This window comes from Corapipo altera, unplaced genomic scaffold (genome assembly GCF_003945725.1).
Source record: "Corapipo altera isolate COAL_440 unplaced genomic scaffold, ASM394572v1 49, whole genome shotgun sequence".
In the NCBI taxonomy this organism is placed as follows: Eukaryota; Metazoa; Chordata; class Aves; order Passeriformes; family Pipridae; genus Corapipo; species Corapipo altera.
In genome coordinates, this window is record NW_020884879.1 from 17,094,220 (window position 1) to 17,121,218 (window position 26,999).

General features: G+C 40.1%; 1 protein-coding gene across 1 annotated transcript; it reads left to right on the forward strand.

The window, feature by feature from the left end:
• Positions 1–833: 833 nt before the first annotated feature.
• On the forward strand, positions 834–26,999 carry RDH10 (retinol dehydrogenase 10). Its single transcript, XM_027638936.1, has 6 exons — positions 834–1,398; positions 1,842–2,077; positions 21,708–21,806; positions 23,098–23,243; positions 23,556–23,687; positions 25,601–26,999. The coding sequence occupies exons 1-6, from the start codon at positions 1,107–1,109 to the stop codon at positions 25,722–25,724; spliced, it is 1,029 nt and encodes a 342-aa protein (XP_027494737.1). The 5' UTR covers positions 834–1,106; the 3' UTR covers positions 25,725–26,999.

Consider the following 26,999-nt stretch of genomic DNA (forward strand, 5'->3'; position numbering starts at 1 on the left):
ACTCCAATTTCTGCTAAATCCGAGAGGCAGCTGTCACAAATATAAAGCTTCAACAACTTTTCTGAGAACTGGTGGCTGCACAGGGAACAAAAGGGCACCGTAGGAAGAAAGGGACGCGGCTGCAGGAGGGCAGAGACAGTGGGATAAGTCCTGCTGTGGGAAATTGCAAGGGCACGCTCTGCTCCTCATCGTCTGGAGCTGGCAGATGCCCTGGAGTGGGATGCTCGGGTGCCGAGGGGCCGCAGGGTGCCCATCTATAGGGAGAGGCCGCTGTTGTCGCACAGAAAAAAAAATACGTTCCGTGTGCTGGCACTTGTGAGCTCCCACTTAAGTCTGTGGCTGGTGAGATACCAGTGGCCCTAAAGTTGGCTGACGGACCGAAAAACCATCGGGGTTTTGTTCAGCAGAGAAACCCGAGGCCTGCGGGTCCCGGGCATCCTGCGGGGATCCCGGCGGCTCCCGGTCACTCGCCGCTGCCCCGAGCACGGACCTTCAGCGCCCGTTCGTGCTCCCCCGCTCCACACTGCGGCAGCTGCGCCGCTGCCCGGCCGCCCTCGGCCACCCCGAGATGGCGCTGCGACGGGCGCCGCGCACCCCGGGACATGTAGTCTCAGGCCGGGGGCGGGGGGAGCCGCCGGGATTCCCGCCCCGAGCCGCGCGAAGCTCCAGCCGCTCCCACTCCCGTTCCCGGCGGGGACCTCCCTTGTTGGCGGGGCGGGGCGTGGCGGGGGCGGGGGGTCCCGGGAATGCGGGGCGGGATGGGCCAGCCCAGGGGCGGGGCTCGGCCGCTTAGTCCGCTCTATATAGAGGGCCGAGCGAGCAAGATGTGCACTGCCAGTAGCGGGGCCGCGGGCGGGACGGGACAGGGCGGTGGCAGCAGCGGGCGGGCAGAGCCGTGTCCGGGCTCCTTCCTCGGCGTGTGTGACTGAGGCGGTGCCCAGGGTGCCGAGGGCGGAGAAGGGGAGCTCGGCGGCGGGACCCCGGGAGCTGAGCCTCCCTCGGCGCCCTCAGCGCGCGGTCTCGGGCAGCGGCGGCCCCAGGTGGGAGCCGGGCGGCGAGGAGGCTCCGCGCCGCCGGCCCCGCGGATCCCCCCGCGCTCCGGCAGCATGAACATCCTGCTGGAGTTCTTCGTGGTGACTTTCCGAGTGCTGTGGGCGTTCGTGCTGGCCGCGGCCAAGTGGCTAGTGCGGCCCAAGGAGAAGAGCGTGGCGGGGCAGGTGTGCCTGATCACCGGGGCGGGCAGCGGCCTGGGCCGCCTCTTCGCCCTGGAGTTTGCCCGGCGCCGGGCGCTGCTGGTGCTGTGGGACATCAACACGCAGAGCAACGAGGAGACGGCGGGCATGGTGCGGCACATCTACCGGGAGATGGCCGAGGAGGCGGCCACCGCCGCCCCCAGAGGTAAGCGCCGCGCTGCCGGGGCGGGCTCCGGGCACTGCCCCTCGCCACTCACCTGCCCGGCCCGGGGCTACCTCACCAGCGGCGGGCCGTGAGATCGGCTCCGGGCCGGAGACCGCCGGGCGCGGGGGTGTCGGACCCCCGCGGCTGCCGCTGCCAGGCGGAGCCGGCCCCGTTCCCGCAGCGCTGAGCGCAGACCTTTTTCGCGCAGCCTTGGGCTCCGGAGGCGGCTCTAAAACCTGCGGCTTTTCTTAAAGCACTTTGACAGCGGTAGTAAATAGCCGAGTTCTTGTGTAGTGCACTGACACCTTAAGTAAATGGAAGTTTTGCTGTTTTGGGATTGTATTTGCTATTTACACTTGACTACTTGTTTGAATGTCAAAAAGCGAGTAAGAACTTTATTGCTCCCCCACCCCTTCTGTTCTCTTGTCTGTGTTCTTTAATAGCTGGTGATGGAGAGAAAGATGCGCTGCCCCATTGCAACTTGCAGGTTTACACCTACACCTGTGATGTGGGCAAAAGAGAGAATGTCTACTCGATAGCTGAGAGGGTCCGCAAGGAGGTTGGCGAGGTGTCTGTCCTGGTTAACAATGCTGGTGTGGTCTCCGGGCACCATCTTCTGGAGTGTCCTGATGAGCTTATTGAGAGGACCATGATGGTCAACTGCCACGCGCACTTCTGGGTAACTATAAAGTCCTTTCTGCTGCCCTTTTCGGCAGTTAATTTTGGGAAATGAACTGCTGTTGCTTAACTTCTTGAGATCTGCACTTTCTCCTTTTCATTTACAAGCTCACTGCTTTGGGGATTTCTTATTGTGAACTAACTTTTCTGTTTAACAGGAATCGTGGTATTAAGATTGCTAACAAATAGTTTTAAATCAACTATATCCTCCCAGAATCTAGAGTTCTAAGTCTTGTGCCCATTTCTGTAACTCTGGATATGAAAACCTTTACAAGCATAACCTCTGAATCTGCTTAAAGGTTATTACTGTTAATGAATGGCTTCTCAGCCTTCCTCACATGCTCTTCTGCCAGCACACTAGCAGCTTTAAGGTGCTGTTTTAATGATGACTACAATAGCAAGCTTGCACATTTCTGGAGAAAATGTTTAAAACTCCTGCTGGAAATGTTGTTTGAATTGCCTTGGAGGCAAATTGTTGCTTTTGAAGGCTGGGAGGAAAAGCAAAAAAGATTTCTCAAGAAATCAAGCCAAGAACACTTTTTCAGGAATCCTGCGTATTTGTCCTCATAGCTTTCTCTGAGGGCTGCCTGTAAGAAGTAAGAAAATCTTTAATATGGTTTCTGGGATGGTATTGTCTCCATAGCTAGGAGATGCTAATCGAGGAGAACAAGCTATGTGATCTTACTCTTTTTGTCCATCTAAATCTTGTTTTCCTGTGTGGTTTATTTTTAAACCCACAGTGGTGTGGCGTTACATAAATTGGAGTGTTGAAGGAGGGCATGATGCACACTTGGGTTAGCATTAGCTGTCAGACTGAGACCATTGTTAGTATTAAAACTGCTCTTTGATTCTTCAAATAAGGTTATGAAATACACTTGCATAACAATGAAAGGATTAAGCAATCTGAAATATATTTCAACTTAAACCTTCTTTTACTGGTCTTACCTGTTCATAATAAAATTTTGTACAAAGCTGCATCTTCAAAACTTAGAAGGCCCTCCCAAACTGAACTTTTTTAATGTGGAAGTGAAATGCTGTTTCATAACCCTAAAGGAGCCCCTTCAAATCTGCACTGTGAAACACTTAATGGCAGAGCAGTCTCTTTCCAATGTATTGTAAAGTTTGCAGAGAGAGTGCTTAAACCTCAGTGCATACGAGATAGTATGTTTAGAAACACTTGAACTCTGAAAGTATATTTTAAGGCAATCTGAAAGGTTCTGAGAAAGCTCATGTGACTTCTTATAATTAAGAGCTCTGCATGTTCCCCTTCATAAAAGTTAAGTTGGTGCTTAAGCCAATAGAGATGTGCACTAGATTTAATGACTGTTATTGATGTGGTTTAAATGCCAAATCGACAGTTCCAAGAGCTCTAAATTATGACATCACTATGAGTTAAAATATGGGAGGATCCTAAATTCTCCAGCTGTTCTTCCTTCAGGCCTAAGTCATACACTTATTTATAACAGTTTCAGAAACCTTTTTAAAGCACTCTGTGTGTTCTGAGTCTCTTATAGTAATAGAAAACTAAACTTAGAGTCTAGTATTGCTATGATTGGGTTTCCATAGCAGTTCCATTCATCCCTAAATGTTAGTGTGAAGTAACTTAAAAATTAAAAAAACAATTAGTCCAATACTCCAAGAAGGTATAGCTAGGTCTGAACTGTGGAACTTGAGAATTTGGCTTAAGTTTTTAAAGAGCAGTCAACACCCTTTATGTTTAATTGAGGATCTGTTCGTATGTACACTTCCTGTAGATCCTGTGTCTGTGTCCTGCTTTGCTTTTCCTCTTTTCTTTTGCTGTTGGCAGAGCTCTTTTCCTTGTGTTCCGCTCCACAATCCCAGAAAAGGTTGGCTTGACCAATAGTGGGTGGACTTCTGTTGAAAGTAATACTACTTAATTCAGAAGATATCATCTGAATCAGCTGATTTGAAGCCAACTTTTTTGATGCAAGTCAATGCTGACTTAAATAGAACAATGTGTCTAGATGTGTGAAGTCTTATATAGCTAGTCTTTTCCATGTCAGCTAAACTGGTGGTCCAAAAGCAAAGTAATACTCTGGAGCATTATGTAGGCTTTTAACTATTCTTGGAGGGTGTTTAGTCCAAAAAGCTGTAAATGGATTTTGTAAAGACATGGCTCTTGCATGTATTATTGCTTCAGTAGTTAAGTTTCTGTACTTTCTGGGGTTTTGCTTCTTTGGGGTTTTTTTTACTGTGGTTCAGGGGAAATTCTTTTTCATCCCTTGGTCATTAATCAAACCTCACTGTGCTTCTATATAAAAACTGAAAGTAGGGCTCTAGTACTGTTCCCTTGAAACATCTGACATAAGATTGATTGCCTGCTCTCCATGCAGAATGCAGGTGATCTGAGCTTGCTTTTATGTTAGCAGCTACCATCTGAAGGCTGCCCAACTTCTGCAGTAGGCGGTGACATGAAAATCTGTCACTGTTTTGCTGTTGTGACTTCAGCTGGGCTGTGTACCATATCACAAACTGGCAGTCAAGAGATCCTTAGCATGCCACAGCCTAAACAGATGCTTTCCATTTTGCTGACATTTATGATTTGTGTAATCCTTACTATGAGTGTTCTATATAAACATGTCACCACTGCATCATGTAGCAATTTCCACAGCATAAAATCCGCTGCAGTATTAAAAACCTGTTATTTCATGCTGTGATAACTTGCATGCTTCTGATATTGAAAACATAGGGACAAAATGCGTTCCTGGTTTGAAACAAGCCAGCTCTGGTTTACTATAATTTGCAGATGCATAACATTGTAGCAGGAGTGTAACACTATCTTTCCTGCCGGTCTGTTGCAAGAATAATAACTTAGTTGGCTGCACTTGTCAATTATTAAAACTGAACTTCCGCAGACTAAGAAGTTTTCTTCCTGTCATATGTCAGGATTCAAATTTTTAAAAATGTTAAGTCACAGTATAAGTTAAAGCTGTTGCTTAATCAGTTTTTGGGTAATATAGGGGTTTTTTTTCTTGTAGTTTTACAATAAAGCTTAAGTATCAAAATACTGTGCTTTAGATTGCACCACTGTATTGACTAAAACTGCTATACAAACTCTTATTTTTGGGGCAGTTTGCAAGTCTTGCACCTACTCTAACATTATTTTCTGAAAGAATTATCTGTTGATGGATAGATAGATATTAATATTGTGCATCACCTGGGAAATGCTTCTAGATTTGGTTGTTGGGGCAAGGGTGAGGTGATGAGCAGGGTCTGAAAATCTCTTATATGAAGGTCCTCCTGTACAACAGATCCATAGTATTCAGCTCTGAGAGAACAGTGATCTGTGTTTCTGTCATGTGGATACTCCAAATCTTTCAGCTTCGTCTCCTCCTACAGTTCTCTTCAACTTACCAAAAGGGGGAAGCAAAAGCATTCTCCTCTAGCTCTGTCATATAAAAAAAAAAAAAATCCATGTAGAGAGAGACTAGGACCCAGAATTTTTAAAGCCTTGTGTACTCCTTTCTTAGCTGGAGTAGTTACATTCATTTATTTACAGATTACTTGATTTTTTTTTTTAAATGTATGCTGGCATATCTGTAAGAATTTTGAAGTAATTTTCTAGGTGGCCTGACCTTGATACAGGAAGAGATAAATACTAATTAAAGAGGGAAATATTGGTAAGTATTTAGGGCATTTGTGAATAGTGTAAAACCTCTAAAATTTAAATATACCTGGGAAAGATGGTTAATACAGAGTTACTAAATCAAATACCCATTTATGCAGCTGCTGTTCTTATCAGCCTAATTAGACTGACAGGGTTACTTGGAGAGTAACAGTGGCTTATAGTTGTCTATAATATATCAGTAATTATGTATTGTAATTGTAGTCTCTTCAAGCTCCTTGGTGTTAAATAAAACTCACTTATGCCTATAGTTTGTTTAGTTCAAATATGGAAGTATTACACTTAATGTGCACTCTGAATCTTCTATAGAAGAAAAAGCATCCTATGTTATTTGAAACTATACTGTGCTGAGTCTTGTGGCCTATTAGCATAGCAGATTAATTTTTGTCATCAAATTCAGACACCTATGATCAAATACACAGACAATATTCCACTGAAGGGCCAGGTAGCTATATTTAGTATTTTGAATGAGTGGAGTTAGCAGCTTTAATTGATTTTGTTTTGTTTTGTTTTTTAACTTTCATGATAATGTACCCCAAGACACACAAGTGTACTTACAAAGTTTAATCTACATGTTCTTGACTTTTTTCCATTGAAAAATGAGTTGGATCAAGTTCAAGCAAAACATATGTATGTGATCCAAAAAGTATCATCAAAACTAACTCTTCCCTTGCAAAATTATTCCAACTACATGCCACCAGTAAATTACCCTGGACAGCACATGTGTTTCATATACTGTGGTAGCATGCTGGGTAGTGAGTATGAAGGAAAAAGCAATCATACTCTTAGCTATGGAAATACTCATATTAGTCATACTTAAAACTTATAAGTGCTTTGTTAGGGTTCTGCTGCTCCTATGTTCTTGGGTTCATTTCTCAAGAAAATTGAGGGAATCTATCAGTTGAGAAAGTAGTGTCTTCCAGATGCATGCCCCAAAATCTGCCCTTCCCTACTTTATAAAGTAATGTACTTAACACAAGTTTTGGAGAATAAATGAATGGATATATATTTCTGAAGCTGGAGTGAGCACAACACTAGCAGTTCAGAGCTTTCCTCACAGATTTATGTCATGTCTAGCGTTGTGTCAAGCACAGTTGTCACCATCATGCAATCTTTAATTTTGTGACCTGTATCTTACAATCTGTGTATCTATGTATCTATAATTTAGCTTTGTAGTCATATTTTATTTATAGTGATCACTCAAACTTTCAGGGTTTTTTTTGTTAGTCTTCTCTTCCTTTTTCGGTGAGGTTACCAACCCAAACCATTTAGTTAGGTACCTGTATGTCTGAGCTCTGGCCATAGCAGCAATCATGTATCAGTTTCAGAATAGTCACAGGTGAGGATAAAAATGACTTAGGCAATGTACTCATCTGAAGAGCCATCATTCATAATTAACCATGTTGGGATGGGGTGGTAGGTAGGTCTTAGTCTTTTGCAAAACACCTCTTCATTTGCCTTGAGTAGGAATCATATAAGTTTGAGCATCTATAATTGAGATTCCACAGTACTGCTGACCGAACTGTAGTTGTTCCACGTGTTTCTCAGCTCTAGTCTCTCCATCCTGCTTCTTCATTGTCTACTGTATTTTGATGACAAATGAGTAGTTACATATTGAGGAGTCTGAGCAAAAGAGATTATAGCACTCTTAGTTAATTAACAAGACTTCCATCAGGGCTGTGGGAAATCGTACTGAAGATTCTTTGAGTGTATTACAACACCAACCTTCCTACATATACTTTCTGTGCTAGGGCATCTTCCTTGCCTGGTAGAGAATGCTGACTTCTTTTATTCAAATGGCACCTGAATTTGTGCATTTCCCTTCCCTCTTGTCGATGATGTAAAGTATTTGATTTTCATCCCAGTTAGTTAACAAATCTAAAATGACCATTCAGAATGTTTTTCTTACACTGCTTCAGTCATACCTGAGGTTTTTCAATAGCTTCTCTCAGATGTACTTTGGAATTTGCTGCACCATTTGAAAGGTGTCTGGATCTTAAACTCTCGAAGAACAGAAAATAGAGATTCTCAGATTGTGATGCATTACTTGTTTGTTGCCTGTAGATTGGTGTCCAAGACGGTAGCATGAAGTATGATCAGCCAGTTACTTCCATGCACTAAACTATATAAAGCTTGAAGAATTTAGGTGAAAACAGTGATATGTTTCACAGAAAAGCAGTGTGAAATTTCTGTTAAGAAAAGTTGTCCTGAGGACACCATGCCAAGACTTCTCAAACTACTTGAAATATATCTGAAGTATTAATCAATTATTAGTGGCTTGCAATTCTACAGTCATCTAAAATAAAGCTGGAGTTGCAGTATGGCTTGCAGAGGTAAGCACTTGGGATAATCTCACTCCTCAATCTTCTGTGACTTTTTCTGGGGGTCAGAGGCATGTCAGCAAACTATATGAATATTTTCAGGATTGCTAATCTACTCTGAAAGCATGGTCCTGGATGAGCAAGCAGTGTGATGGTTAAATTCCTCCTTCTTATGGAATGAGGTAGGTCAGCTGAATAAGCACAAACCTCTGCCCTGACATTGGTCTGCAATTATGCTGCTGCTTGTGGAGGCTTTGGGGAGACAGGAAAACCTTGAATGGGATGATAGTCTTTGACAGCATGGTGCCTAACCTTGCTAGAAGCAGAAAGAGTGGCTCTTCAGTGTTTCAGTGAAATACTAATCTAAAGATTGCATACCTTCCTTGTTCTGTGGAGGTGAGGAGGGCAATGGAGTTTAAACTCTAGATTTTTCTATTTACAAGTAACGTCCACTTTTATTTTATGAAAAACAGCTAAGTTAATGTTATGTCATTATGTTATTAACTTTCTGTAATAACCAAGTGACTACAGCAGACTTCTAGAAGACAGGTGTGTTCATGTGCTCAACGGTGGAGAAAAGCAATCCTAATTATGATGCAGCTAAGTGTCCTGCTAACCCAGTGCTTGCATCACTGCCTAAAACCTGTCTGAACTGATCTGTGAGGGTAAGCAATCCTTTTTCATAGCTCTCAGTGTCATCAATTACTCTGACTGGACAGGCTGAGGAAAGATGAATGTTATGTTTTCTAGCACCATCCCTGCCACTTTAGCACTGCAGTTCTTAAATCTTTTCTACTTTTATCTTTATCAGCTGTGAACTATTATTCTCTCCCGATGCCTCTCATGCTTTGATTTCACTTCCAGGGCTTTTGGGGGAAGGAAAGGTTTTTTTATGTATCTCTAGTACTAAATCTTTCCACAGTTCTCTGTATGTAAAAGCCAGCACATCACTCACTTGATAAGCCTTGCTCCCTTTGACCTTTGAGGTTTCTGGCTATTGACAGTGATGGTAAAACTGAGTTACTGATACCTGTCTGTCTTTTGTAAAAAATGGCAGAGGTCTTTCTGCAAAGGCAAACTGATTTACCTGTGATGCTATAAACTTTTACCTGTTGTCTCAGGCTGCTTAATCTGTTTAAAAAAAATGAAAAGTCTTTCCAAATGCATTTATAATATAGATGAGTAGACACAGACTTTGAGATTCATAGAATCTTGGGGTTTGAGGGTTTGGTTTGAAAGAAGATGTGTCACAAACAGGGGAGAGATTTATGTCTGTGCTTACACTTCTGAATGAACACCCTGTTCTTGTAAATAATTATATTAGCATAATGATTTATATGTCAGTCAAATTAACACTTGACACCAGTGAGTTATCACAACTGGGATGGGAGGGCATGGTAGGCCAAGGAATGCCAGAACAGCTGTGGAGCTGAGGTGGCTGACTTGGTGTGAGCCTTTTGAAATTCAAGTTTGTATGGCTGTTGAATTCTGCACCTGAATGTGCCCTAGTGCTGCTTGCTTCTGCCATCTGTTTGAACTTGTGTGACAGCTTCTTGAGCACTCTCCTTTCAGTGTTGTTTTGGAAAAGCCCATGAGTGTATGCTTAAAAGTAACTTGTCCAAAATTTCTGTTGACTTAGGATGAAACTACAAGGAAGCTTAGTAGTGGCAAGCTGTCACGTGGGACCGCCCCTTGAATCTGCATCTTACCTTGCATTAGTTTTCATATTCACCTGGTCTTTGGGTGAGCCAGTTCAGCTTGGCTGGAGGGCAGGGAGGGAAAACTTGTCCAAATTGGTTGGTTTTTCTATTTAGAGACTAGAATCACTGCATGAACATTTCAGACTTGGAGTAGTGAGTGTGTGGGGATGAGAAGGGATAGGATAAAACCATGTAGCTTTGAACAGGGCCTCTGTGGCTATCCTAATGAAACCTCATTCTTGGAGACTTTTTTTGGAATAGGATTTATAGCCTCTAAATAGTTAAGTAGTCATAAATGGTTCCGAGCTGTAGCAAATCTGCTACTTGCATAGCAGTCTGAATGTAAAACTTGACTTCTAAAGAGATGGCAGTATTTTAATTACACTTTATTAAAAACCCTTAGATAAAGGCAAGTTAGTTTTCTGTACACATCATATAATGTTATGTTAACAGTTTTAGCTTATTTGCCTGGAACCAATACTATGATTGCTGTTGTCTATCATCACGAGCAGTGATGTCAGTGCAGTGCACTGCACTGTTTGACTTCTTTGGAAATCAGTTGTACTAACACAGAATGTGGAAAAAATCTGGCCAGAGCCATGTTTCAGCTTATGGGAACTAAGCAGTTTCCACAGGCATGCAAAGGACGTGTCTCTGTCGTTGAAAATTCACCTCCTAAGAAAGTGAGTTGTTTGCTGGTATTTGGTTAAAATGCCTGTGCAAGCAGAATCTTTGAAAACTGTATTAGTTGCTGGTTTAGTCAGTGTATTAGCTGGAGTCTTCTGATCGTTTTATCCTTTGTTGGCTTATGAAGCAAAAGTTTACCTGCTAAGACTATTTTCTGCACACTCTTTTTTTGAAGGCTGGGGAGAAGTATAAAATAGAAATATCGAAGTATTTCAAAAACCTCTAAGCTCCATGCATTTTAAAAATGCTATTGCTTGGTCAGTGAGTTACTTCATAAGAAGTTGTAGCCTTTTAGGGTCTTACTGTTTCCTAAACAAATACTGAGGCTAAATCTCTATTCAGATATATCATCTTCTCTGTTTTTCTCTTTCCACTAAATGTGAAAAGGGAGGCTTTCTTTCTAAACCTGTTCTTGTGAGATACTCAGTTGTAGCATAATCACTTTCTTTATTATAAAACAGATGATTCAAAACAAGGACTTGGTGACTGAGTTGGGCAGTATGAGTAAAGTGACTCAGCTTCATCTGCCTGCAAGGACTCTGGCAGTTGCATTGCAATGGAGATACTGGCCTTAAGCTGTCTATAAAATGTGAGGCAGTCCTTTTCTGCTTAGCCACTTCGTGAAAGGTCTGCTACATACATTATAAAACATGAATGATGACTTCACATTTTCCATAGGTGGTTCTGACAATACTGTTCTCTAATAATGTTTTGGAAACCTGTAGACTAAAATACCAAGTTTTACAAAATATTCCAGAGGATGACTAAGCTTATGGCAAGCTGGAGAAAAATGTGTATTTAAAAGTTGAATTGTGTTCTTGTTCCCTGAACAGAATATTCTGAGGTCTTATCTAATAGTTTTTTCCTAAAATGAATTTGTTATGTGGATTTTTAACAGACTCATGGGCATGTTTTCATTTTTGTCAAGATTATCAAATAGCTGGCAATAAATAACTGCTCTCCAAATGGTTGGACATTTGCTGCAGACTTGTGCTAATGAAAGTGAGGAACTAATGTGTTTGTTACACTAATGTCAACATAGCTCTGAAACACTACAGATCCTTTGACACAGCCATTTGTCAGTATATAAACAAGGAATTTCTAGTCACTTGACTTCAACAGGGCTTAAACCAGCTTTTGTGGAAGGGAGTAGGCAAGTGTTAACTTCATGTATCACTTGACCAGAAAAATCTAAAGTAACTTCAGTATGACATTTGAATAAATGCCAATTTGGTCATCTTTACAGATAGATCTGCCTGTGGAAGAACACAAGGTTGGTGGTGCTACCTGCTTGGTTTGTAACGTAAATTTCCAATTTTATAGGAGTGTAATTGTGCTGTCACAGCTGTGTTGGAACTCTGTGTTTAATCTTGGGTACATAGAAAGCTCAAATGTTAATATGGTAGATCTGAGCAGAAGGATTCATTTTCTTTAAATTGTATCTTGCTTTTCAGTGGCTGCTGCCAACTGTGTAATACTTTAAGTTGACTAATAACTGTGGTTTGGTAGCTATGATAGTCTGAGAGTAGAATGAGATTAATTTTATGGAGAATAAATATCAACTTGTCTAATAAAATGCCTCTGGGTGGGAGGGAAGAGGTCATCTTTTCAGCAGGAGTACTCTGAAACCTTCAGTTCTCATGCTTGATTATGCCCTAAGTTTGTGCTGTCTGAAGAAGTCTGCAGGTACACATTTGTTTCCAAGTTCCACTTTAGTCTAGACTTGCTTGTTTTGCAGTGTAAGGCAGGCTAAACACATAGCTGGGCCTCCAACAACTCTCTTGCCATGCCATCTTACCTACTGCTATTCCTTCTCATCTTTTAGATTAATTTGGCATTTGAAACTCACAACAAACATCCTCAGCAATTTATGTTTTGCACTTTGACACTGCTTAAGTAGAGATACTGTCTTTTGCCCTATTGGTTGCTAGCTGTCGAGAATCCAATATGTGATGGCTCTGACCAAGCTTTAAACCCCATTAAAATTCAAAGTGGGCAGAATAGTTTGTGAGGGCTCAGAATACCCTTAAGAAGCTGACAAGGGAGTGGTTACTGGAGGCCTTCTAATAGCCAGGGGAATAATAATTAGTTTTTGAAAACCGTATGGTATGTGTATCTTCTGAACTCAGCTGAAAATGTTAATTCCACAATAAATTAATCTAGATGCTCTGCACTGCTTCATTGGGCTCTCCTTTTGGCTGAAGGGACTTGAGACCAAAGGAAAAAGAGAAATGGAAGTGGAACAGACACTTTCAGAGAGAGCAGGATAATTTATTATAGGCAAGAGCTCCTGTTGGAGAGATACAGGAGAGATGTGGCAGAAGAATCAGCATCCTTTCCAGTTAGTTAAGTTTCTGTGTTGATAAACTTGCTGTTAACATACAGACTGAGTGCAAGGTCTCTGCTGGCCTGTGAACTACTTCCTCTAGAAGAGGAAGAAGGAATGGGCTGTTGAGTAAGGAATTGGTATACTTAAGTGGAGAATTACAGAATGGCTGAGGCAGGAAGGATCATCAGGTCTATCCCCCTTGCTCAAGCAGGGCCACCTAGAGCCAGGGACCCAGGCCACTGTCCAAACAGCTTTTTAATACCTCTAAGGATGGAGATTTCCACAACCTCTCTGGGCAACCTGTGACATGGTGCTTCATTTTTCATAGCTATATGAAATCAAAGACTTGCAAACTCTTGAGGAAACAGATCAAAATATATAATCAGTTATGTATACTACTACATATATAGGAAGCAGTTATACATCAACCAAGCAATATCTAGAAAGTAGACAAGTCAGTGTGCATTTATGGTAGTGTATATATACAAGCATGTCCATTAAAGGCAGCTAAATGTTTCCACAGAAATAACTGGTGGCATATAGTCTTTAGACAGATTGGATACTTTACAGGACAAGCCTGACATCTGAGGAGGGAAGTAATTTAAAAAGCATGTAAATCTAAAATCTGTTTCCTCTTAGGAAGTTCTTAGGAGCAGAAAGGTGGAGACTACATACCAGTAACCTAAAGGATCTAAATTCCATTTGCTGGTATAGCAATAACAAGGGTAGTTTAGCTTGAATACCTGAATTTCTTCATGCCCAAAAAGCATATAAAGTAGTGAACCCTCTAAATGGAAGTGAAATGTTCTTAAGGAGAAATCAGTGCTATCTTTGGCTCTGCTCTGTGTACCTAAACCCCTGCCCTAGATAATGGTGCACTCAAAATCTAGAGTGATGCAGCAGTGGGGGATGCAGGAAAGCTTTACTGAAGAGCATTTGGAGTTTGAGTAGCAGCAGAGCACTGTAAAGCTGATGCAGTGATATCTTTTCCACCTTGACTCTTGAGAGGAAAGTTTCTGAAGCCAGAATTTTATTACATAGCTGGTGTTCTTGAGTATTTAACCTACACTTCAGATGAGAGGGAGAACAAAGCTATTTTCTACCCCAATTTGGGGTAAAACAGAGGAAATTAAGCCCTTAAAAGAAATGATGGGGAAACCAATGTAAAGACATGATAAGGCAACAGTAATAAAAATTTCTGTTGCAATGTCCTTCCGAAGCATTTTTCCTATCCCTGTCTCTGTGGACACAGCCTTTTTCAACTAAGCCTTGTTAACAAGCTATACAAAAGGCAATTTAGTCAGGCAATGTTCAGTTGCCCTAGGCATAGCATAATTAGTTCTAGTAGTAAAGAGTGGAAATCAATGATTAATGTTTGAGAGATAACTAGTGGTATTAGTTTCCTGTGTGCTTTTTTTGTTTAATAGCATTACTTATCTTATCTTTACTGTCTACCCATTGTAAACAGCTTTGTGGCACTGAGCTCTGATTAAGGAAACTACTTAATTCAGTTTCATCTTTCTTCTGATACACTTAACGTGAGTTAACTCCATGTAAAAGAGGAACCACTACAATAACTGAACCATTCATAGGAAAAAGTGGCAGCTCTTGGCTTTAAAAATTGGAGAAATTTTGGAACTGAACCCTAAATAATACAAATGCTAAACAATGTAGTAACATAAATATGGACTGTAGCATACCTGTTCTTTAGGAAATGGTACATGAAAGATACTTGTTAATACTAACAAACTTCCATAAATAAGATTGCACCTATTTTTGTACAACTTTGATGCTTCTCAGCTGATGAAATATGTCTAAGAAGCAGGAGATTTTATGTATATAGATCCATTGTGAGGGTGGAGAAAATCACTTCCGTAAATTAATGATAAATTATAAAACAAGTGATTTAAGTAATAGCTTATGCTTTTACTATATAAGACTTCATGTACTTCAGTGCAGTATTTCACGCAGAGTTGGAGAGAGGAGAAAATATGCTTATTTCTCTGTAAATCAAATACAGTTTTAAAGTACCTGATGTTGCTTTTAATTGTGACTTACTCCTTCTGGGTATTACCTTCACCTCTTAAACCGAGTAGATTTTTATCTGCAGTTTCACTCTGCCTGCAAATGTAGCCTATCCAAGGTATTGGAAAGTTTGTGTGTGGCTTTGCTTCCTTGTACTCATCATCATTATAGATTTCTTTTAAGTCTATCTTGTTCTTTCATGAGTTTCTGGTTGCAAGGCAACTGTAGCATTATTACTGTGCATGTATGTTAAGCATTAACTGCGGGTGTAGTACATTATTAAAGGAATCCCTATGGCCCCAAAACAGTGGGTTTTTATGAGAAAGACAAATAAAGCTTTAATGAGAAATTGAAGGTTGTGTTGCCTGCTAGGAGATAAATAACAAAGGGACGTCTTTTGAGATGAAATATTGGAAGGTCTAGCTTTTTTTGTTCTAAATGCAGGGTCTGTGCAAGGCACACTTGAGAACAATCCTTGAATAGTTAATACAGCCATCTAAGGAAGCTTGGCTTGAGGACGTCATGTTTATCTCCTGATTCTTTTCACATAAAAAGGATCTGGGTAGACCCATAAATTCAGAGAAATGTGATTTTATTTTTTATTCACTACTTTAGGAAGACCGTGTAATTCTGACCTATTTTTCATCATCGTTTCTTGAGAATAGAAGCCAAAGATCAAAAATTATTCTAATTTCCACAGCTAGTCAAATATTTACTTAGACAGCAGCTAATTATCCAGAAGGGGCCCAACAGTTCTTGAAAACAGTCAGTAGAGACATCTGAGGTCCTTTAAAGTACAGCTTTGGTCCCTTGTGTTAGCAAGGTCAACAGTAGTTGTAGACTTCTGTCTGCCTGCTACATTCAGCCTGTTACTGTTGGAGCCATGTCCTTTGTGTTGTGTGGTCTCCCTAGTCTTCAGCTCAGTACTTGATATTTTCATGTAGTCTTAGCATAGCTACTAATCTCAATTTAGCCCACTATTTCAGTATGCTTGTATGAAGGAATTTAAGAAGGATGTGGAGATTATATGGGAAAAATAATTGAGATGATAATGCAATTACAAGTAATTATTCTCTGTTCTCTTTGGAACTAAATGAAAAAGCTAGAAGGAAAAAAAAATGGTTAAATCTAGGCTGTAACTTCATGCTTTGGTGCTTGAGAAGGCATTTTCAATATTATAGCCTCTAACTTGAATAAATTTTCCTTTGAGAGTAAGAGTTCTAGGGTATATTTTCAAGGCCTCTTCTAAAACTATTTGGTGATGACTTTCAATGTTATCCTATAAGCGAGGTTTTAACCTGTGTTTATAAAACATATTTAAAGTTGTTTTCTACTGAAATAAGCTGGGATGTATGACTGTAGCTGAAAATAACTTCAGTGTATTTACTGATAAGCTTGCCATGGGAATTTTCTGCCTTTTAGCCACCTTCCTTTTCCTTTTAACATATAGTAGTGCATTGGTACTGTACTGCATAGTTTGGACAAACCTACTTAAGGTAAGGGTGCCACAGGCTGTCTGCAGAAGAGTTAGAGGTGCACTTTTGTCAAACCTTTGTGCATTTCTTAGTTACTGGAATGGAATGAGAAATTGGGGCATGTGGAAGTCTCTCTATTAGGTAGAGTGAGTGGCCACATGCTGTCCCGCACAGGAGTAAGAGAACTTGCAACATGTTCTGCTGTGGACTGTGGAGAATAATGGGAAGAAAAGAAGTCTGAATGTCCATGCTAAGGGAGGGAGAGGAGATAACAACATGTATTTTAGAAAAAAACCCTTTTCTTGTCACTGTGAGTTACAGGATTAGCTAACACAGATTGCAGCAAGCAGTTATAGTCTCTGGTACCTTAGTTCCCAGAGATGTCTGGATGCAAGTCCTTGACTAACCACACCAGTTTTGCTTCTTGGATCTGGCTGAATAGTTTTTAACATGAAGTTGAAACAATACATTTACCCGAATGTTGCATGCGTTTGTGCTGTCAGGCAGAGGCCCTGGCAGTCAGGAGTAGCTGTGGCTTGGGAGGAAATATCCTCTATGTTATACCAGTATGCCACTGTTGTGGATAACTAGTGATGTAAAAACTCACCTGTTTAGATAAGCCCGAAAAAAACCCCCATGCTTTCCATCTTCCTTACCTGAAGGAGCTGTGTGGAAAATGAGCTATTCCTTTGGTATAAAGGGATTCCTACTTTACAGTAGTGCAGTTTGTTTATGCCATCAAAATAGTTCAAAAAGACTCTTGACAGAAGGCAGAAAGTATGAAGAAACCTATTGTATTGAAAAATAGGAACTTTAAAGGACCTCATGTGTTGGTACCTGCTTGTTTCTTTCTTTGATACAAAGGCAACTCTCTAAACATGAGGTAGCACGTACTTTTCTACTTTGGTATGTTTTCTGCATTCAGTATCCATTGTGTTGAGCTGCATACAGCTAACATTGTTTTCTGCTTGCTTTCTTCTTTAAGAATAATTAATCCAAAATTTAATTAAAAAATCACTTTCCCAAACACAGTATTTCTTCATATTCTCATTTGCTGTATTTAGACTAATTTGTCTTGACATTGCAGCTGTGCTGTTCTTTGTGTTGCACAATCTTTTGAGTTTTGTTTCATTAAGAATGGAACTAAAGAATTTGGGGAAGGGGAGGGAAGAAGTGCTAGACTGTTAGAAGTTAATTTGCCGTAAACCAAAATGTTGAGAACAGATTACGAAAGCTATGAAGTGACATGTAAATGCTTGTTCAGTTTCACACTTGTGAGAAATAAGTCATTTAAGCTGTGTGCACATGAAATAGATGTTTGGTTACAGCTACTGGGAATAGTTTTTTCTTACTGGTATATTCAGAAGCATAGAGGAATAAACTTAGAAGATATTGATCTCTACGCTCCAAAAATCTTAAAGGTTAAACTAACTTTAAAAACTAGCTCTGCTCTTTGTTCAGAACAGCTTCATATGTTCTATCTATCCTACCTAGTTTGTGTGTCTAAAGTATATTGCAGGTTAGAAAATTCATGTTTTCACTATGCTTTTGGGATTTGGGTTTTTTCTTTCCTAAATTAAAAAAAAAAAGAAGCAAGCTAATTCTGGGTGAAGAGGATGCTTAACTTGCATTTCTTGATGTTGAATATTGCATAACTTCTGATTCTTCACCCTGATGCATCACAACACAATTCCTTTCATCCATTATATTCTACTTATTTGTTTCTCCTCAGTGTTGAAAACTGGTATGTTTGTCATGAATAAATGGCCTAGCTCTGGCTTTAAGTACTTCAATGTTTTGTTTAAATGTCTTCCTCTGCAGCTGTGAAAGGTAAAATTGAAACCTCAAGGATCAAACCAGAAGGCAGATAGTTTGATTAAATCACTTGAGTTGATTTGAATTATTTTGGGGGCCTGGTTCATGACCTCTGATGCCATGGACAAAACACATTTCTTGCTTGGTATCTTCTAACACTTTTTTTTTTTTAATGGAGGATTAGCATGTCCATGCATCACCTCAAAGACTAATGTGGGCTGTGCTACCTGTTCAGACAAATTCCAGATGGGAAGGCCACCCAGGAGGCATCTTGCCCCAAACCAGTCAAACTCTTAACTAGTTTCTCAGCAGCACAACAAGAACACAGAAGACTTCAGGTCTGGTAGGTAGATGTAGCTGAAGCTGAAAGAAACTAGAAACTAGGTTGATCTGGTTTATGTAACGTGCAGAAAAACTGGGGACCAGAGTATAGAGAAAGCTGCTTTGATCAAGAAAGTGTGCTGTGCCAGAAAGTCAGGAAGAACACTGATTTATTTGGGGTTTGCTTATACAACGAAAGAATAACTTCACTTTGGGTTTGTTTTTTCCCAGCGAAAGGAGGCTGGGAGGAGCAGTGGGCAAACCATTACTCTGAGCCTGGAAATGCATCCCCCCATAGGGTGTGTCTGCCTCTGAGAGTGCTTGTTTTCAAGTGTTGACTCCCAGCTGCTGCAGATGGCTGGAGGGTGGCAGCAATCGAGAGGACTTTCTCTGACACCCATTTATCTGAGATGTTGATAGTTGACTGCAAAGTTTCCTACATGTGATAGTTGTGCTATCTTTATAGACTGCCTCAGCTTCAGGTTTTAAATGGATTTGTGGGATAACATCCCATGACAAAGTACAGGGGCTTGCTCTGAACAGGCTGCTTCAGAGCACTGAGGTCTCATGCAAAGATTTCTATGAATTGCTAATTGTCTTTAGAGCAGGGGAGCTGTGTTTTTTTCCTATGTGGCCATAAATGACTTTTTAAGAGATGACTTACATGAAGTGACTATAGTTCTGCACTGGGAGTTGTTCAGTCTGCACTTGAGATGCTGAAGACGTCACCCAAAAGTGTGCTCAACAGGCTTTATTCATTGTGTGCCAATTTCTTCTGGTTGAAAATGAGTTACTTTAGCCACAAGCCCTGAAAACTCAGATTTTGTAATCTTTTTGCTTTCAAGCAGTGTAGCATAGATTAGTGGGCTTTCTGCAATTTACTATTCTGGTTATTTCCCGTATTTATATATATGACTCTTAAAATTCTCTTCTTCAGCCATAGCTAAATATAGACATTTATGGACACCTAGTTATATATAGTTCATCATATTAACAACAAAAAAAAAAAAGAGGAGGGAAAAAAGCAGTGCTGTAGTAAGGGTGCACTTTATAGCTTGGTGCACTTGCCTGTTTATCTTTTGGAAGAAAACATTGATTCATGCCTTGAAAGTGGTAGGGAAAAAAATCTATTACTACTTCTTTCCCTTCTTGCTCTCCCCCTAGAAAAACTCAAGGCAATTGCCCCTTTCCTGTAGTTGCTGTGGTTTGCAGCCAGAGCTTCAGACTGCATTATCAAGCTTTCTGCAATGGGAGGTGGCATTCAGTCATTCCAATGTGATGTGGACAGATAGCTGAGACATAAGTGGAAACTGATGATGGAGCTGACAAATGCTTTGGAGGGGAGTAAATTTCTAGCAAGACTGAGTCAGGGCACAGATGTCATATAGGGATAGCACAGAGCACCCAGGATAGTGTACCACACCGCTGGTGTTGGAGTGTGCAAGGCAGGCTCCGGATAAAGAGCACTCTGTAAAAGTTCAGTGCCATCCAAGCGAAGCCTCTTACGATTTCAGTCGGCACTGCCCGGTGATGACTGGGCTTTGTTGCCATGCAACAAGGGAAGAGAGGCTGAAACTTTGTGTGCCTGGCACAGATTAGTTTAAGAGCAAACTGAATTCTTGTCCGAGGCTCAGTACAAGAGGTTTAGAGATCCCTGCCATGAGGAAAGAAACAAATGCAAGGCAGCTTGCTCTGATTATTTTTTTATAATTAGCTTCGTTTTGTAGTTATGACAGAATCTAGGAGTTGTATGAATCAACAGTAGAAAAGGCAGGGAGTCAGGAGGTCTGTTAATCTTCTATCATCTGCCAGCTGTCCAGTGAAAACACTCTTTTGTGTGGTGTTAGGAGGTCTGGATTAGTCATTTAACACCTGCAGGCAAAAATGTTGTACAGGAACATGTGAAAATCATTAGAGCAAAACTGTCCTGACGTCTATGATTGGAAAATGCAGACAGCCTAAGAATGGAATTAGATGGATTCAGCTGTAGCTTGCAAGTCTTTTAAAGAATGCAGCTGACATTACTCAGACCAACAATTAAGCAAGTAGCTAATACTTAAGGGGCATTTTCATGCTCTGAGTTTGGATACAAATTACATGGGCAGACTAGGTTTCTGGGAGGTTTAAACTGAGTAGTACTGAGTGAGTTTAGACTAGTAGCTCTGTCACTAATAGATTGATATATTAACTAGGCATGTCTGTGGTTAAAAAGCGTTTTCTGAAGTTCTTGGGCAATTTAAAAGTGATCTCATATGGTACACTGACAACCTAGAAACCAAAGTACATTGTAACTACACATGCCATTTTACTAATTCATTGATTTTTGTAGCATATATGGCACTCTGCTTATAAAATGAGAAAGTGTTGAGTCAACTTCAAAAGAGAGATATGACAAAGGTACATAATCTAGTAAGGGTGATCTTCTAGCAAGTACCTTCAATTTGTTGCTTAAAGTTTAATTTTTTAAAGGTGTTAAGTCTGACTCAGATCAGAAACAAACTTTATTATAATCAAAACATAAAAACTGGAGGTTAAAATGAAAGTTTCATCTTGAGACTTGCTTTGGCTTTATCTTTTTTTATTTTTAAACTTCTAAGGAATTAGTAACAAATATATATCTTGTCTTTTTAGTTATAACAATGTTATGGATACTAATAAAGATGGAAAATAATTTAGACTAGCAGGTGTTTATTGTATTGTAAAAAGTAAAAAGTAACATCAGCAAAGACTCTTCCTTTAGTATTTCTTTTAATGTAAAATGCCCAAGGTGATAAGTTATTTGGATAAAACTAGCCATATCTAACTTATGAAATACACTCTCAGTAATTAGAACTGATAATTGGTACTGGTCTCAACAGATGTGCTGGATGGTGTAATTAAACACTTTGCATTCCTTTTTCTGTCTTTAAAAAAATGTGACTTCCATTTTAAGGTCGAATTATCTCTTTCTGATAACTAGTCTCTTGCAGAAAAATAAACATGTCTGAACTCAATTGATCCTTTAACCTTAGGTTTTCTGGAGATGTAATCCTTGCTGACGTGCTGTCTGAATTCACAAACAAGCTGTAGATTTTCTGTTGACATTTTTGACAAACTCAGAAGTTCAAAACCAGTACAATCATTGTACTTTTATATTCTTGATAATAAATGCGAGAGGTTTTGAAAACTTACTACTAATGTAGCTTGTTCATGGTATGGTGTGCTGGTTTTTTTGTTTGGTTTTGGGTTTTTTTGTTTGGATTTTTTTGGGGTTTTTTTGTTTGGTTTTTTTTTGTTTATGTTGTTTGTGTGTTTTGTTTTTTCACTTCTTAGACCACTAAAGCATTCCTTCCCAAGATGCTGGAAATGAACCATGGACACATCGTGACAGTTGCAAGTTCCTTGGGATTATTCAGTACTGCTGGAGTGGAGGTTTGTTAGACTATACTTTTATAAAAAAATTGACACTTCTTGGTTAGGATAAGCTTTTTTAATTTTATCAGCTAGAGAAAATGAAGTCAGATTTTCAAAGATACTTGGAGGCTGTGGTGATGGGTAGCATGTCAACACATGGCTCCCTGAGGACTCAGGCAGCCATTGCATTCATCTACTTGGATGGTGGACTTGCCACCTCACTGAAAGCTGAGAATGGCTAAGGGTTTCAGAATGCTAAATGATCTTTTGAATAAATTTAGCAACTTGAAAGTTGACCACTTACTCCTGGCAAGATCTTCAATGCTAAGCTTAAAGCCAAAGGCTTTCAAAAGTGATGTTTTCTGTTTGTTGTTTCTGTGAGGAAATGGCTGTAAACCTTCCAGAATATATGTCTCACTTGCTTCACTAGCAGCTGTTTGAGAACTCCAGTTTGTGAGACTTGTTTGGTGCATAAAAACAGGTTAGGATTAGAGCTTATTGTCTTGCTTTTTGAGTCATTAGTATAAATGCAAGTGTGAACAAAAAGCATTCAGTTAGTAAAAATTAATGTGTCTAAAATAATAATGGTCATATTACCCCATAAGCACACAGGCTTCTTTGCATACAGGTAAGGCTCAGTCCAGGGCCTTAAACCACAGTGTTTCATAACACAAATGAATGAAGCTGGTGTAATTCAAGCCTTCGTAGATTATTTACTGTCTTGAGAAAGCTACAAAGGATTTCCTGTGGGTGTGACCACCAGCAGAGATGGACGTATCCAACAGAAAACTCAAATGCTACTGCTGTCTATGCAATTATTTTTTATTTTGCTGAATTTAGTATATTATCTCAAAGAAATATTCAAAACTCCATTATGTCTTCTGTTGAAACTAATCTTAAAAATAACACCATTAAGATTTTTATGCCTATGCTGTGCCAGCTCTCCAAGTGTTTTCAAATGTGACCCAAGGTAGTATTAGATATCTCAGTCCTTTGTTGTACCATTTATTATTAAGCAAACCGGTAATTGGAGTAACTTGTCATGCAAGCCTGCCTGATTCAAAGACTTGAATCCAAGGTAATATCCTCCTACATTCAGCTTTCCTGCTCTCATGATTCTGGGCTAATTGCCTCAAAAGTAAAGTGATAAATGAGTTGATGTGATGCTCTATTCAGTGGGTGTCTTTTGTTGTTGCTTTGAAAATCTGTGCAGAATCACCTCAGGTATGCTGACTTTGAACCTCATTCATATCTGTCCTTTCTGTGTTGCCTTTTTTTTTTTTTTTGGCTTCGTTTGTTGCCAACACAGGATTACTGTGCCAGCAAATTTGGAGCTGTAGGTTTCCATGAGTCTTTGAGCCATGAATTGAAGGCTGCTGAAAAGGACGGAATCAAAACTACTTTAGTCTGCCCTTACCTTGTAGATACAGGAATGTTTAGAGGGTGCAGGATCAGGTGAGTAGAATTCTCCTTCTGCTCTGTGCTTGTAGTGCCATAAAAGTATCTGAAGGTAACTCAACTGTTACCATGAAAAATATTAAAGTAAATGTTATATCTGCTTTAGTATACATTAGTGTTACTCAAAAAAGAGAATTTCTGAATTTGCTGTCTTCTGTCATTTTGTACATAGGCAATGCGACTTTTGAGTTATAGTCTTTGTAATTTAACAGTGAATGTAAAGAAGTTCCAAAGAAAGTGAGTTAATGAACTCTTCACTGAGGTCTATGGTCCTTTATGTATCATATCAATCTGTCTTGAATATTTCAGAAAAGAAATTGAGCCTTTCCTTCCACCCTTGAAACCAGAATACTGTGTGAAGCAGGCTATGAGAGCTATCCTTACAGACCAGCCAATGATCTGCACACCTCGCCTCATGTATATGGTCACCTTCATGAAAAGGTAAGAGCTGAAGTCCCAGTTAGTTGGCAATACAATGCACAAAATACTAGTAAAATACAGGAGCATGTCCAATACCTGGATATAAACACCCACCCACACAGACCATGGGTGTGGTTTTGTTAGAATTCATAAGTCTCTCTCTTGGCTTGCTGCTTGTAGGTTGCTTGCTTGGGAAGCTGCATAAACCTGAGATCCCATGTATTTATGCATCCTTGTTTTAACCTTCTGGTATCTCCCATCCTCCTTAGATTCCTATTTTCTTTTCAACAGACTTTTATGTCCACTGTTTGAGATTCTCTCTAGGAATGGGGCACGAGGCAGCAGACTAACATTTACCCACTTATGTCTAGAACCAGTATGTAGGAGGTCCTGCCTGCAGACTCTCCAGAACTTGCACAAATATTGTAGATAAACTGAAAACCTGCACATTTGGAACCAATTTTCAGAGTAGAAGTCTGTGGAAGGACTATTTAAAGGAGTTACTATTTTTGTTCTAATACACTAGAGTTTTTTGGATAGAAACTGTTTCATCTGTAACCAGGCTGACACTTTAATGATACAGGGTAATGCAGGAGTTGCTTCAATTTCTCTGATGCAACATCACTTGAATTCTAGTTTGTGGAGATCAGCTTCAGAGCTGTCTGTGGTTTTGTTTTAAATCTGTAATATATAGGGGAAACCTTTAAAATATAGTGTGTTATTTTCCTTCTGTGAGGGATGGTTGAAACTGAAAACCTTGGTGACTCTTATTCCACTTTCAAAGTGGTTCTCCTCCTCAAGTCTCTCCTGGTGGACAGGCTCACCTAAGAATAGAAGAATCTTTACTGCTCACCTCTTCCTGGAAGAGCATATATATGAATCTATTCTGCCAACAAATGGAGGCCACTGTCAGTATCTTTAAGAACTAACTTCTTCGAGCAGAAGCTCAGAGGGTGCTTCAGCGCTTCCTGCACAAGCAGAGCCTTATGCAGCAACAGTCACATCAAAGGCCCTTTTAGCTTCCAACAGGGAGATCAAAGCTTCTGCATAATCCATGCCCCAGGCAGCAGCCTTTAGATCAAAGGCCCTCCAGTCACTACTGCACAAGCAGTACTGCTGGCAGTGAGGACACCTGTACCAGTGACATCTACTTCTTGGTGCTTCAGTGGTCATTACTCCTGATGACTGGAAATTGTGCACTGCTTTCCACTGAATGTCTGCTGCTGTTTCCAGGGGCTGAGGAATCCCATTTCAGTCCTTCACTAGAGCCCCTGAGTGCTACTCTTGAAATAAAAACAATATATTGTGCATTCGAGAAGGAAGGGAGGGTCTGTAGCCAGGTACCTATCACATAATCACCTCTTGGAATTTTATCTGGAGGGGGGGAAAAAAGGAAATTGCTCTCTTTTACTTTGGACCTTTCTTTTTGAGGATGGATGATTGCATTTAGAATATAAATCAAGGTTGTTAGACATCTGGTGATCAAAGAATGGCATTAACTAACACTAATCCCACATTAAAGAATATCTTAAATGTCTGATGACCTCTGCTGATGTGGCTTTCAGCAGATGCTTTGCCTTGAGTAGACCTTCTGTGATGCCCTTGCCCCATCACCCCACCCCCTTCCCCCCCACTTCTTTAAAACAAGCTATCACACTGCTTGTGAAGAAACAGAAAATCAGGTCTAAGCTGGAGGGATTTGAATAAACAGCTTCTTCCTTTCTGGTTGCCTGTGTGGTTGGGACTCTAGAATTTCAATTCTCCAAGTATCCCTGTGAAATAAAAATCCTTTAAGTCTTTAAGACTTAATAGCTATTATGTTGCTTTTAAGGAGACCAAGTACATAGTACATGTAAGTGCATATACTTAAAGGTATATGTAAGCAGAGGTTTTGTTTTATGCTGTCTAACACATTTATAACCTCTTTTTCACAGTATTCTGCCATTTGAAGCAGTTGTGTGCATGTACCGATTTTTGGGAGCAGACAAGTGTATGTATCCTTTCATTGCTCAACGGAAACAGGCTACAAACAACAATGAAGCAAAAAATGGAATTTAACAGTTTTGGATGGACTAGCCTTTATAGGTGAATGCAATAATGTTACATGACTGAATTGCAAAGTGCACTTGCATCTAACAGATGCAAATGTCAGCATCTTAATGTGGCATTCTCTTGGGTCCTAAACCTGTGTGTTGAACTCTAAAAATCAGTGCGTTTTTATATACTGTAAATAAAACTGACTAGAGTACTTGGGAAATGTGATAGGTAAGTCAGATGAATTTACGATGTAGCTGCCACCATTGTCCTTTTAGAATATCACTGTATGTACAGTAAACTAGCCATACTACTTGTAGGGATGCACTGTGTGATATCTCTTCCTTAGCCTGCCAAGGCTTCTCAGAGCTGTCTCCAGCTAGAAGATGCAATGTTTCAGAAATGGTTTGACTTTCCCTATGTTAATTGGAAAGGGGGAGGGAGGGAAATCTTGTCATTTAAGCTACTGCTCATGATCTTATAGTAAATTCAAGGACAGTTTCTGAATGCATCTCTTCACTCATTGACCCAAGCTCTCTAAAGGACACATGGCCAAATTGTGGTGTAATTCTCTTTTGTTGCAACTGTCTGTTCTATTTAAACAAAGATTAAAAGAAATTTGTAAGTCTGCCGATTCAAAGGCAAATGAATGTCTTACGTACTGTCAGAGAAAACTTGTACTGGGCATCTGTTTTTTTAGGAATTCAGTCAGTGATTTAAGCTGACTTTTTTCAAGTACCTTGATTTGAAATATGCTCTGTTCTGTTTCCCTTTATATGTCAGAGTCCAGTTTACTGTTGTGGACTACATGTTTCTTTTCTTCCTCCTCATTCTTACTTCTGACAGAGTTCTCCCACCCCCCAAGGAAGCTGTTGTGTTAAATTCTGTAACTGGACTTGTGCCTAAAAGACAAAGCAATTTAGCTGAGATACTTACTGTTTATGTAAGTGCTGGTCATATTCCAATTATTAGCAAAGGAAAAATAGAATAATATGTGATGCAACTCTACATGCAGAACATGAAAGGTTGTAAAGATTTTTTTTTTTGAGCCGTACTCACATTGTAGAACAGCAAATGACATTTTTACAGTATTTTTTGTAAAGCGAACAATTTTGTGCCTTGAATTTGGTAATCTGTATTAGTGAAGCATTGTAAAAGTGAACTTCTACCTCTGTATCTTAATGTATACCATCCACTTGTAAACTACTATCAGACAAATTGTGATTACTTTTTTAGAATGTCTTGTTAAATAGTGACCAATGCCTGTGGTTATTAAAGTGAGCCACCTTTTCCTTAAAA

What these genes read in the sequence shown, in the direction of transcription:
- RDH10 (XM_027638936.1), top strand. Translation starts at nt 1,107, where the DNA reads ATGAACATCCTGCTGGAGTTCTTCGTGGTGACTTTCCGAGTGCTGTGG. An exon ending in ACTGCCACGCGCACTTCTGG is followed by an intron (nt 2,078 to 21,707) that starts GTAACTATAAAG and finishes TTCACTTCTTAG; the next exon opens with ACCACTAAAGCATTCCTTCC. An exon ending in ATGGTCACCTTCATGAAAAG is followed by an intron (nt 23,688 to 25,600) that starts GTAAGAGCTGAA and finishes TCTTTTTCACAG; the next exon opens with TATTCTGCCATTTGAAGCAG.